The sequence below is a fragment of the Carcharodon carcharias genome, chromosome 13, assembly GCF_017639515.1.
Source record: "Carcharodon carcharias isolate sCarCar2 chromosome 13, sCarCar2.pri, whole genome shotgun sequence".
NCBI classification, from domain to species: domain Eukaryota; kingdom Metazoa; phylum Chordata; class Chondrichthyes; order Lamniformes; family Lamnidae; genus Carcharodon; species Carcharodon carcharias.
Genome location: NC_054479.1, coordinates 3,046,921 through 3,059,852, shown reverse-complemented (window position 1 = coordinate 3,059,852; position 12,932 = coordinate 3,046,921). Strand labels below are relative to the sequence as shown.

General features: G+C 44.0%; 1 protein-coding gene across 1 annotated transcript in view; it reads right to left on the bottom strand.

The window, feature by feature from the left end:
- Positions 1-11,260, bottom strand: part of piwil1 (piwi-like RNA-mediated gene silencing 1) — a 41,374-nt gene extending 30,114 nt beyond the window's left edge. The window contains exons 1-4 of the mRNA XM_041202823.1: positions 11,180-11,260; positions 8,675-8,783; positions 5,037-5,165; positions 2,825-3,039 (exon numbers count right to left, since the gene is read on the bottom strand). Coding sequence (XP_041058757.1) covers positions 2,825-3,039; positions 5,037-5,165; positions 8,675-8,783; positions 11,180-11,260 — 534 coding nt within the window. The remainder of the gene's footprint in view (positions 1-2,824; positions 3,040-5,036; positions 5,166-8,674; positions 8,784-11,179) is intronic.
- Positions 11,261-12,932: the final 1,672 nt, after the last annotated feature.

The window sequence follows — 12,932 nt, the reverse complement described above, 5'->3', positions numbered from 1 at the left end:
GTGCACTGCTGTCTGCTGGAGATCAGACTAGCTCCTAGAGGGAAGAGTTGAAATTCCTTGTGAGGAAGACAGTTGAAAGGACTCGATGACTGAGTATGATCACTAAAATTTGAGCAAACTGCTGAGCCAATTCCTAAGGTCTGTATTCATTGTTTCTGTCATTTACTGTGCAATTTATAGTCTATATTCAACCACCGTTTGCCTATTAACTCATGTTAATTCTGGAAGTCAAAGTATAGGATAGGTAGTATTTGGTGTCTGCTTTCTTGACTCCTGTATAGTAAAAATTCTTCTGTTTTAGCCTTGGGATCTTGTGGCTTCACTCTCTTAATAGATAACTGAAATTTCAATTTGTCGACTTTTTAAAAAAGTTACTGGTCTCTACCGAGATCATAACAGACACAACATAAAAAGCACATACACTGATCACCAAGAATTTTAAACAATACATGCTCAATATCAAAAATGTCAGCTGTAACTCAGTTGGTAACCTCTCGCCCAAGTCAGAAGATTGCGGGTTCAAGTCTCTCTGGGACTGGAGCACAAAAATCAATAAAGCTGACATGCCAGTGCAGTACCGAAGGAGGGCTGCAATGTCTTTTTGATGGAACAATAAACTGAGGTTCCCACCCACATTGCCCTCTCAAGCAGATGAAAAAATTTCCATGGCACTACTTTGAAGAGGCAAGTTATCCAGGGTGCCTTGGCCAATATTTATCCCCAAGTCAACATCACAAACAAACTATCTATTCAATAACACATTGCTGTTTGTGGAAGCTGGCTATGTGTAAATTGGCTGCCACATTTCCTACGTTACAACAGCGACGACATTTCAAAAGTACTTCACAAATGCAAGAACACAAGAAATAGCAGGAGTAGATCATATGGCCTGGTGTGCGTGCTCCATCATTCAATGATTGGGGCTGATCCTGGGTTTCAACTCCACTTTCCCAACTGCTCCCCATATCCTTTGACTCCATGATACACCAAAAAATGTCTATCCCAGCTCTAAACATGTTCAACAAGGGAGCATCCACAAGCCTCTGGGGTAGAGAATTCCAAAGATTCACAACCCTTTAAGTTTCTCCTCATCTCAGTCCTAAATGATTGGCCCCTTGTCTCGAGACTGTGCCCCCACATCCCCAGCCAGGAAAACTGCCTCAGTATCGACCCTGTCAAGCCCCTTCAGAATCCTGAATGTTTCAATGAGATCACCTCTCAAACACCAAGAATAAACGCTCAATTTACCTCAGCCTCTCATCACGGGACAACCTCCTCATCCCAAAGACCAATCTGGTGAACCTTTGCTGTACTGCCTCCAATGCAAATATATCCTTCCTTAAAAGTTGAAATAAGAACTGAGAACCTTTCACTAAACACTTGGAAAATTAAGGTCTTCTTCCAACCAGCTCCCACATCACAACATCACCCACCAATTAAGATCAGTGGCGAGATCCTGGAAAATGTCGATTCTTATTTTGGGAGCCTCCTCTCAACAAAGGCAGACATGGAAGGTGAAAATTTATTATTGCCTCCAGCGTGCCAGTGCAAGCCTTCAGCCATCTGAGAAAAAGAATATTTGAGGACCACAATCTCAAACCCAAGACTAAGGTTATGGTTTACAGGGCAGAAGTGGTTCCCTCGCTCCTATATGCTTCAGAGGCTTGGACAACCTACAGCAGATACCTTCAAGCACTGGAGAAGTACCACTAGCAGTGCTTTCACAAGGCCCTCCAAATCCACTAGCAGGTAAGGCGGTCCAACAGCAGTGTCCTCTCCCAAGCCAACTCACCCAGCATCAAGACACTAATCATGCAAAACCAGCTCCACTGGACAGGACATGTCATTCATACACCTGACACCAGGCTCCAGAAGCAACTGCTCTGCTTGGAACACAGTCATGGCAGGAGAAGTCGAGGTATCGGAGGGAGTGCACAAACCTCCAAAACAACCCATCTACCCAATCCTTCAAGCACCACCTGCTCGCCCCGCATGTGGTACAGTCTGTGGATTGCACACTGGATTTAGTCATCTCAGAAACCATCAATCCCAGGGTGCAAGCAAGTCAGCCTCAATCCAGAGAGACTGTTTATCCTTTCTTAAATATGGAGTCCAAAATGGCACAGTACCACAGGGTGCGGTCTCACCAAAGCTCTTCGGGACATCCTCTGGTTGTTAAAAGTGTTATATAAACGCAAAGCTTTTTAGTTCTTTACAGAGGTGAATCAAATGGTGGGGGCAGGTGCTGAACATAGTACAATTATATTCCAATAGGCTGTTCCTTCCCCTCCCAGCTCATTCTTTTCGCAATTTGAGTCCAGTTCTAAAAGGTCCCAGGACAGAACTCAGGCCCAAATGCCTTAAACTCCTCCATCTACATTATCTGGTGTCACTGCTTCAAAGTTACGATCTTGAACACACTATTAGAAAGGGGTGTGGAAGAGCATGTATTGGTAACTTTCAAAAGGATATTTGATATGTACTTGAAAAGAAAAATCTGCAGGGCCAAGGTAAGCAGGGCTAATTGGATAGCTCTTCTATCCAAGACAGAACGGGCTGAATTGCCTCCGTCTGCACTAAGGTTTTATAAGTGTTCTTAAAAATGGAAAACTTCAAACCTCATTACAAAATGGAGAGGAAGCAGCTCAGCAAGAGATCACAAAGCTCACAAAAATGTGGGGTTAATCAACAGCGAGAGCGCCAAATTCTAAGAATAAGTTCACTGCATTATATTTTCTTTTTCATTCCACCACAAGGTCAGGATCCTTCTTTTAAGGCAAAATGATTACATTTCCAATAGTGTCTTAAAGGATTTAGAACTTACTTTCTTTTCCAGTTTTATAGGCAGGAATAAGATGGAGCCATCAAAAACACGAGTTGTACCAAGAATTTTGTCATGCATAAACAATAGTACAGTACGCAGACGTCTTGATTCCATTTGAGGGTTATAATCCACATGGTATTGATATAGGGCCCACTGGGGACGTGAGTTTAGGCAAATATAGTTTGTTATCAGACGTATCATACTTCCGGAAATACCTGAAAATATAAAAGATTAATAATTTTCTGCACCACAACAGCAACACTTCAGAAGCAGATCATTCCGAAATTGCTTCAAGACATCTGAGGTCATGAAAGGCACAATATAAATGTAAGTGCTGCTTTTACTTTTTGACACATTTATTTAAAGTTCAGTGTTCGATTAGTGTCTACCTAAACTACAGTACTTAGAATATGGAGAGAAATCATGTAATTAGTTTACAATAGAAAGGGTACAAATGAGGTATTTAGCAGTCACTTAATTAATTACAGCAGAGGCTATTATTCAAAGTCAGGGTACCAAAGTTGAAGATCTGAAGAAAAACGAGGGAGTAACAGACTGAATTTTATTTTCCAAAATGCTATATAAATGGCAATACCACAATATTAAGAGGATCAGAAATGTTACCCGTCTTTTAAAAAGGATATCAAGGATATTGATGGCAAAGAGCACAGCACATCGGAATTAAGGGGAAAAGGCTGCATGGACAGGTTGGCTAGAGGGCAAAGAGTAAAACAGCGGTGTGCAGAAGTTTGGTAGGATGCAGCAAGTACTGTTGCAAAGGATTGCGTTGGGAGCTTTCTGATTTAACCATACACAAGTAAAGAATCCGAATTTAGAAACAGAGGCCAAATTTAACATTTTCTGATGTATAGGACTGCAGAAGACTGAAGAACAGACTAGGGTTACATGATAGGTGACAGTGTAGAAAAATAAGTGATATTTCTTAGAATAATACATATTAAACAATAGATTTGCAGGCATGTGGAGCTTTAAAAAATGTGGGAGCTTGAGTAAATAAAGGCCATAAAAAAGCAAGAATTCTAGATTTTCTATCAAGAATAAAAACAAAGTGACAATTTCAACATGTAGAAGACACGGATCATAATTGGGCAGTTCCCTGTATCTTTGGGCAGCTCAACAAGAGTACAAAGGGCTGTGAGGTAGTAAATATTGAGGCCATCTAATTTTGACAAGTAGAGACAATCACAAAAGGACCAAAGATCAGAAAAACATCTTTACATCAAGAATGGTTAGTAGCTAGAAATTTTCTGCCACAAACCATTAGTTGCTTGGAAAAAATAGGGCAAGTAGATTGAGCAGATACGCTAGGTGATCTAGCGAAAACTAGCACAGTTGGTTTAACAGTTTATTGTTTTAATCCTCCCCAACTCAATCTCAATATTAGTTTTTTTAAAACATTAAATAACCAAAACTGCTTCTGCTACATCTACCTTATGCAAAGCCTCAAGGTGAAAAAAGCTTCATTGTTTTAGCTAGATTATAACAGATGCTCATAATTCTCCACAAAAAAAAGTGTTACCACTGTCATGGGTACAAGTGCAGACATGCATAATAGGGCAAAGATTTGGAGGAAATTGAGAGTCTAATGTCATGTGTTAACCACCTAATAAATTACACTGATCTAATGGCTGTACCAATGAATAATCACTCCTGGTCACTGTGCTGATCCAGTGTTACTTTGGAGCCACCAATTCACTGGTGATTTCACAATGGCACCATTAGCACAATAGTAGCTGCTTGATCTTGATTGTCGGTGTCAACTGTAGCAATTTGAATCATTTTGGAACTGCCCAAAAATCAAGTACAAGACAACTATAGTATTTGTACCAATGCAAAATCCATGCCAAAAATTGTATTAAGTGCTGAACTCCACAGAGCTTGGGTGGTTTTTCAAAAAGCCTTTAAAAACTGAAAGGTTTTGACTAATTTTTTTTTAATATATTGGTATAGTTAAATGAGCAAAGAGAAAATGAAATGGACAAAAGAGTAAAAACAAACCTATTAAAATTATTTTTGGACAGCTTTAATCTAGAACGTGCAACTTCATCACTTGCTCATTCAGTGGAGATAAATGAATTAGAACATAAAGCTCTGAAACTAACATACGATCTTAAGATTTGACCACAGAAAGTGATCATCAGTACAAGCAACCTCAAATGTAAATCCTGAACTACTCCACACTAGACTTTACCTGTTTTGGACTCCTTGACATGCTCCATTGCCTTCCTAGTGTTAACTCCAAGATCATGGAAGTCTCGCCGCCGACCCCCTCTTTCTGCCAATGACATCTCTTTAAATCCAGCAGATATCACCTCAACGACTGCCACATTTTCAAGAAACAAGAATAAATTAGACATGTCAGATCCAGTGCAATGGAGCTATATTTATTTAACCAGTCTTGAGGAACTATTAAAAAGTCCTATTATTTCCAGCTTCCATTTACATCGGATGCTGTTCAACTAAACAACCGACAGGAAAACAGTCAGCCTTCACAGCTACACAAACTCATTACAATTATAAACAGGAGGCAGAATATTAATTTAATGCGATCACATGCATTCTCCACAAACAGGAAGGACACCCACAATTCTTATAGTAGAAATACCTGATCGGTGTTTCTTTGCACAATTATGTTTAGCTATCGATATTCATTTCTTTTCAAGCCCTGGAGTTTTTAGAAGAATGATAACAAGTGGCCTACTTTACTTGAAAGGGGAAAACCCATGACAGGGAATACAATATTTGATTTGTTCTTTTAGCAAGACCAAAAGATGCAAGATCATATAACGTAGGAACAGAAGTAGGCCATTTGGCCCATCGAGTCCACTCTGCCATTCAATGAGGTCATGGCTGATTTGATAATCCTCAACTCCACTTTCCTGCCTTTTCCCCATAACCCTCGATTCCCTTACTGATTAAAATCAGCCTTGAATATATTTGACAACCCAGCCTCTATACTCTGCAGTAAGAATTCCACAGATTCAATACTGTCAGAAGAAATTCCTCCTCATTTGTCTTAAATGGGCAACCCCTTACTCAGATTATGCCCTCTAGTCCTAGACTCTCCCACAGGGGGAACCGACCTCTCAGCATCTACCGTGTTAAGTTCCCTAAGAATCTTATATGTTTTAATAAGGTCGGCTCTCATTCTTCTAAACTCCAATGAATACAGGCCCGGCCTACTCAACCTCTCCTCATAAGAAAATCCCTCCATACCCAGGATAGTGTTAGAGGTAGTGAACCTTCTCTGGACTGCCTCCAATGCCAATATATTTTTCCCTTAGATAAGGGGACCAAAACTCCTCACAGTATTCTAGGTGTGGTCTAACTAGTACCTTGTTTAGTTTTAGCAAGCTTTCCCTACTTTTACTCCATTCCCTTTGAAATAAAGGCCAACATTCCATTTGCCTTTCCTATTACCTGAGCTTGTATGCTAGCTTTTTGTAATTCACGCACGAGGATCCCCAAATCCCTCTGCGCTGCAGCTTTCTGCAGTCTTTCTCCATTTAAATAACATTCAGCTTCTCTATTCTTCCTGCCAAAGTACATAACCTCACGTTCCCACATTATATTCCATCTGTCAAGTTTCTGCCCACTCACTTAACCTGCCCATATCCCTCTGTAGACTCTGTCATCCTCACCACTTGCCTTCCCACCTATTTTTGTGTCATCTGCAAACTTGGCTATAGGACATTCATTTCCCTGATCTAAGTCATTAATATATATTGTAAATAATTGTGACCCCAGCACTGATCCTGTGGCACACCACTAGTTATCCAGGTTGCCATTTTGAAAATGCACCTTTATCCCAACTCTGTCTTCTATTAGTTAGCCAATCCTCTATCCATGCTAATATACTACTCCCAACATCATGGGCTCTTATCTTATTGAGTAGCTTTATGTGCAGTACCTTAGCAAATGCCTTTTGGAAATCCAAATATATAACATCTACTGGTTCCCCTTTACTTAGTGTCTTCTATCATCAAGACTGATGCAAAGTATTTATTCAACTCCTCTAACATTCCCTGGTTTCCCATTGTTTCCCCAGCCTTGTTCTCTAAGGGGCCTATGTTCACTTTGGTCATTCTCTTCCTTTTTATATATTTAAAGAAGCTCTTACTGTCCATTTTTATATTACTTGCCAGTTTACCCTCAAAGTTTAGCTTCTGACTATTATTTTTTGGTCATCTTTTGTTGGATTTTAAAACTTTCCTAATCCTCTGGCAAAGATTAATGGTAAGCCAGTGTATATTTTGTTTTTCAATTTGATGCTATCGTTAACTTCCTTGGTTAATTATGGTTGGTTTATCCCCTTCCTAGAATCCTCCTTCCTCACTGGCATATATCTTTGTTGAGAGTCATGAACTATGAACTAATCTCACAACATGCAATTTTCCAGCTTTGCTTGCTATGCAAAAGCTGAGGATACCAAGATTTAATTTCTGGAACAAAAAGGTCTGATGAACACCAATCTCTTCATCGGCTATAAAAACAGAAACATAGAAAATAGGAGCAGGAGTTGATCAGTTGGCCCTTTCAGCCTGCTCCACCATTCAATACTATCTTGGCTGGCCCTCCCAACCCCATTCAATTTTCAGGACTGCCTCTAAAGGCTACAGGCTGCTTCCTGTCAGAAGCCCACATTCAGCAGTCCTGACCTGGTCGGCTCCACCACAGAGATAGGTATCTCCTACTCCTCCGCAACACCATACTCCCGCTCTTTCCCTATATCCCTTGATACCTTTAGAGTCCAGAAATCTATTTCCTTCTTAAATATATTTAGTGACTTGGCCTCCACAGCCTCTGTGGTACAGAATTCCACAGGTTCATCACCCTCTGAGTGAAGAAGTTTCTCCTCATCTCAGTCTTAAATGGCCTACCCCATATCCTAAGACTGTGACCTCTTTTTCTAGACCCCCACCCCAGCCCAGCCAGAGGAAACGTCATCTCTGCATCCAGTCTGTCCATCCCTGTCGGAATTTTAAACATTTCAATGAGATCCCACCTCATTCTTCTATACTCCAGTGAATACAGGCCAAGTCAGCCCAATCTCTCCTCATATGACGATCCTGCCATCCCAGGAATCAGTCTGGTGAACCTTTTCTGCTCTCCCTCTGTAGCAAGTATATCTTTTCTTAGGCAAGGAGAGCAAAACTGCACACAATATTCCAGGTGTGGTCTCACTCACCCAAGCCCTGTACAGCTGCAGTAAAACATCCTTGCTCCAGTACTCAAATCCTCTCGCAATGAAGGCTAACATACCATTTGCCTTAACTGCTTGCTGCGCCTGCATGGTTGCTTTCAGCGATTGATGTACAAAGGGACCTGAGTGTCCTTGTACACCAACATTTCCCAACCTATCACCATTTAAATAATACTCTGCCATTCTGTTTTTCCCTACCAAAGTGGATAACTTCATACTTATCCACGTTATACTGCATCTGTGATGTATTTGCCCAATCACTCAACTTCTCTAAATCACCTTGAAGCCTCTTAACATCCTCCTCTTGTGCTCTAGTCAATCAAGAATTGAATGAGCTATGCAATAATGCCATGAGAGGGCTTAATGATAAGATTCAATCAACCCAAAACCAAAGAAAGCTTCTCAGATGTGGATTCATCATGCACCAATGATTGATGGCACGCATTGGTTTCCGGTTTGACCAAGACATACTTCTGAGACCTCTGAACAAAAATCTTTGCACACAAGAGAATGCCCCTATGTTCCTTCCACAAGCATAAAGAACTGCCCAAAGGCTATTTATATACACAAATTATAACGTTTCAATTGTAAGTCCTATGATGGTACACATTTTAATCAAGCCTCACCATCTTTACGTCCCACTGCTCCAGAGGGCCCTCTTTGTCGACCACGACCAAGTAGTTCAGGTTCCCCTGCAGTTACAGGTCTTGTGGGAGCTGGTACTGGAGCAGGTGCCTACATTTCAAAGTATAAGACAGGCCTTCATTTATTTCTGAAGCAATTAGCTTTTTTAGTCATAGCAACCTCAATGCCCATTTCAACATATGCCAGTGATTGAAATTAATTTAAGTACAGGTAGGAAAATATCAGCCTGGATTTTCACCAAGTCCGGTTGACTCAGGAGCTCTTTAAAAATGGTGGGCAGTTTGGATTCTGGGATTCCCAACCCCATTCAATTTTCGGTACTGCCTCTAAAGGCTACAGGCTGCTTCCTGTCAGAAGCCCACATCCAGCACTCTTGACCTGGTCGGCTCCACCACAGAGATAGGTATCTCCTACTCCTCCGCAATTTTCATAGAGTCGGGCCAGGTTTTAAAGAATCATGGCTCACGGCCCCTTAGAGGAGTTACAATCCAGAGTGTGCATGAGGGGACCTTTTAAAAGAAAGGTTCAAAAGGACCCCATCAGGCCCCCTACATCAGCCTCCGTCCTTGCACCCATCCCCTATTCCAAGCGCTCAAAAAAGTTACAGCTTGTTGAATGAGGTGCAACTGAGTTTTTAATGATGTACTAACATATTTCTGCTCAACTACCTCTCTGACCTTGATAACTCCATACTTCAGTTGTTATTTTAATCCCAAAGTTTATGCCTCTATTCAATTCTCCATAAAACGATAAAAAGAGAATCACCTTTGGTGGATTTTACTTCCTGCTTTGCTGTGTGAGCCTGCTTGATTACATCGTTGTCGTTGGACACCAGAGATCCCCATAACAAAATTAACACTGGGAAAGTGGAAGCCCACATCATAGTTATTACTGAAACCTTGTGGGCAATTTCCTGAGGTCAGTGGCAAGTGCTGTCACTTCACTGCAAGATTCAGGCCAAGTGTTCCAAGTTAGTTTTTTTTTTAAATTACATTATTTTCAAAGATTGGTTTGCCTGATAACAAATGGCAGTGGCCTGTGAGCAGTTTTACAGAATCACAGAATTTAAACGGCACAGGAGGCCTTTCTCCCATCTTGTCTGCACCGGCCCTCCAAATGGGCATTATGACCTAGTGCCATTGCCCTGCCTTTTCCCTGTACGCCGACACGTTAATCATCCAATGCCCTCATGAATGCCTCAATTGAACCTGCCTCCACCACACTTCCAGGCAGTGCATTCCAGACCCAAATCACTCACTGTGTGAAAAAGTTTTCTCTCATGTCACATTTGCTTCTTTTGCAAATCACTTTAAATCTGTGCCCTCTCATTCCTGATCCTTTTAAGAGCAGGAACAGCTTCTTCCTATCTACTCTGTCCAGCCCACTCATGATTTTGAATACCCTTATCAAATCTCCTCTCAACCTTCTTCCCTCCAAGGAGAACAATCCCAACCTCTCCAATCTATCTTCATAGCTGAAGTTTTTCATTCTTGGAACCAATCTTATAAACTTCTGCACTCTTTCCCATGTGTTCACATCCTTCCTACAGTGTGATGTTCAGGACTGTACACAGTACTCCAGCTGAGGTCTAATGAGTGTCATATATAAGTTCAGCATAACCTCCCTGCTCTTGTACTCTATGCCCCTACTAATAAAGGCCAGGATACTATACGCTTTATTAACTGCTCTCTCCACCTGTCCTGCCACCTTCAATGACCTGTGCACACACACCCAGGTCTTCCTGCTCCTGCACCCCCTTCAAAATTTCACTATTTTATATTGTCCGTCCATGTTCTTCCTACCAAAATGCATCACCTCACACTTCTCCACACTGAACTTCATCTGCCACCTATCTGCCCACTCCACCAACTTGTCTATGTCCTTATAAAGTTCTACACTGTTCTCGTCACAGTTCACAACACTCCCAAGCTTCATATCATCTGCAAACTTTGAGATTGTTCCCTGCACACCAAGATCATTAATATATATCAGGAAAAGCAAGAGTTCCAATACCGACCCCTGGGAAACTCCACTACAAACCTTCATCCCACCCAAAAAATATCCATTGATCATTACTCTCTGCTTCCTATTTTTCAGCGAGTTTTGTATCCACGTTGCTGCTGTGCCTTTTATTCCATGAGCTATATAGCTTTTTTCTCAAGTCTGTTGTGTGACACTGTAACAAATGCCTTTGCAAATTCCATGTACATCACATCAACAGCATTACCCTCAACTTTCTCTGTTACCTCTTCAAAAGAACTCCAGCAACTTAGTCAAACATGATTTCCCCTTCAGAAATTCATGCCGGCTCTTCCTTATCAACCCATATTTTTCCATGCGACTACTAACGCTATCCCGAATAATTGCTTCTAGAATCTTGCCCACCAAGTGCAGATTAAAACTTTGCTACAAAGTCAGTATGATATAAGCTACAGAGGCACTAGAACATCTAAAACAAGTGTGTATTTGTAAGCAAAGTTACTTACCGGCCTTGGAGCAAGAGGCTGGGCACTTACTTCAGGGACACGGGCCCTCCCTCGAGCCCGAGATCGGGCTCTTCCACTCATTTTTATAAATTAAAGCTCCCACAGCTCCTTTCTGAGAGGAGAAAACAATCATGTAAACTCAATCAATAAGACTGCAGCTGAAGACATGTGAAATCACCACAGATGCCAGCATTATATGCTATCAGATAAAAATCTCAGAAACAAAGTAACTATCAGCACATAACTTTTCTGAAAGATGTTTCCTGATCAGCATCCATTAGACAGAGAAATACCAAGCTCTAGTATTTCCTATCCAGCACCTTGCAAAAACTCCTCAGGTTAACATCAGTTGGCACTGTGGGGAGAAGGGCTAGGGGTAGGCTCAATGGCAGGAGTCACTCTGGGGGTTGTGGTGTGGGGGTAAAGAAAGGGCTAGTCTGAGGGTGGGTGTGTGTGTGTGTGTGTGTGTGGGGGGGGGGGGCAGAAAAGGGCCAGGCTTGGTGGTGGTGGGGGTGGTGTTTGAGGGTTGGGGATATGGGTAAGGAGGGGTGTGTGTGTTTGGGGGTGGGGGTAAAGAAGGGGCCGGGCTGGGGGGGCAGGGGGCGTGTGTGGGTGGGGTGTGTTGGGGGGGGGGGGTTGTGGGGGGTAAAGAAGGGGCTGGGCTGGGGGCTTGTGGGTAAGGGAGTGTATGTTAGGGTGTGTGCGTGTTTGGGGGTGGGGGTTGTGGGTAAGGGGGGGTGTGGGGGTGTGTGTTTGGGGGTTGGTGGGGTGTGTTGTGGGTAAGGAGGGGGGTGGGGGTGTGTGTGGGGGGGTGGGGGTGTGTGGGTAAGGAGGGGTGTGGGGGGTGTGTTTGGGGGTGGGTGGAATGTGTGTTTGGGGGTGGGGGTTGTGGGTAAGGAGGGGTGTGGGGGTATGTGTTTGGGGTGGGGGTTGTGGGTAAGGAGGGGTGTGGGGGTGTGTGTGGAGTGGGGGTTGTGGGTAAGGAGGGGTGTGGGGGTGTGTGTGGAGTGTGTGTGTGTGTGTGTGCGTGTAGGGGTGGGTGGGGGTTGTGGGGTGGAGGGTGGGGGGGGTGTGTTTGGGGGTGGGTGGGGTGGGTGTGTGTTTGGGGGTGGGGGGTGTGGGTAAGGAGGGGTGTGGGGGTGTGTGTGTGTGTTTAGGGGTGGGTGGGGGTTGGGGGGTGTGTTGGAGGGAGGGTGTGGGGTGTGTGTGGGGTGTGTGGGGTGTGTGGGGTGTGTGGGGTGTGTGGGGTGTGTGGGGTGTGTGGGGTGTGTGGGGTGTGTGGGGTGTGTGGGGTGTGGGGTGGAGGGTGTGTGGGGTGGAGGGTGTGTGGGGTGGAGGGTGTGTGGGGTGGAGGGTGTGTGGGGTGGAGGGTGTGTGGGGTGGAGGGTGTGTGGGGTGGAGGGTGTGTGGGGTGGAGGGGTGTGGGGTGGAGGGTGTGTGGGGTGGGGGTGTGTGGGGTGGAGGGTGGTGAGGGGGTGGAGCGGTGTGTGGGTGGGGGTGTGTGGGGTGGAGGGTGGGGAGGGGTGGAGGGTGTGAGGGGTGGGGAGTGTGTGGGGTGGTGGGTGTGAGGGTGGGGAGGGGGGTGTGGGGTGGGGGTTGTGGGGTGGAGGGTGGGGAGGGGGGGTGAGGGTGGGGGTTGTGGGGTGGAGGGTGGGGGAGGGGGGGGTGTGGGTGGGGGTTGTGGGGTGGAGGGTGGGGGAGGGGGGGTGGGGGTGGGGGTGTGGGGTGGGGGTGTGGGGTGGAGGTGTGGGGT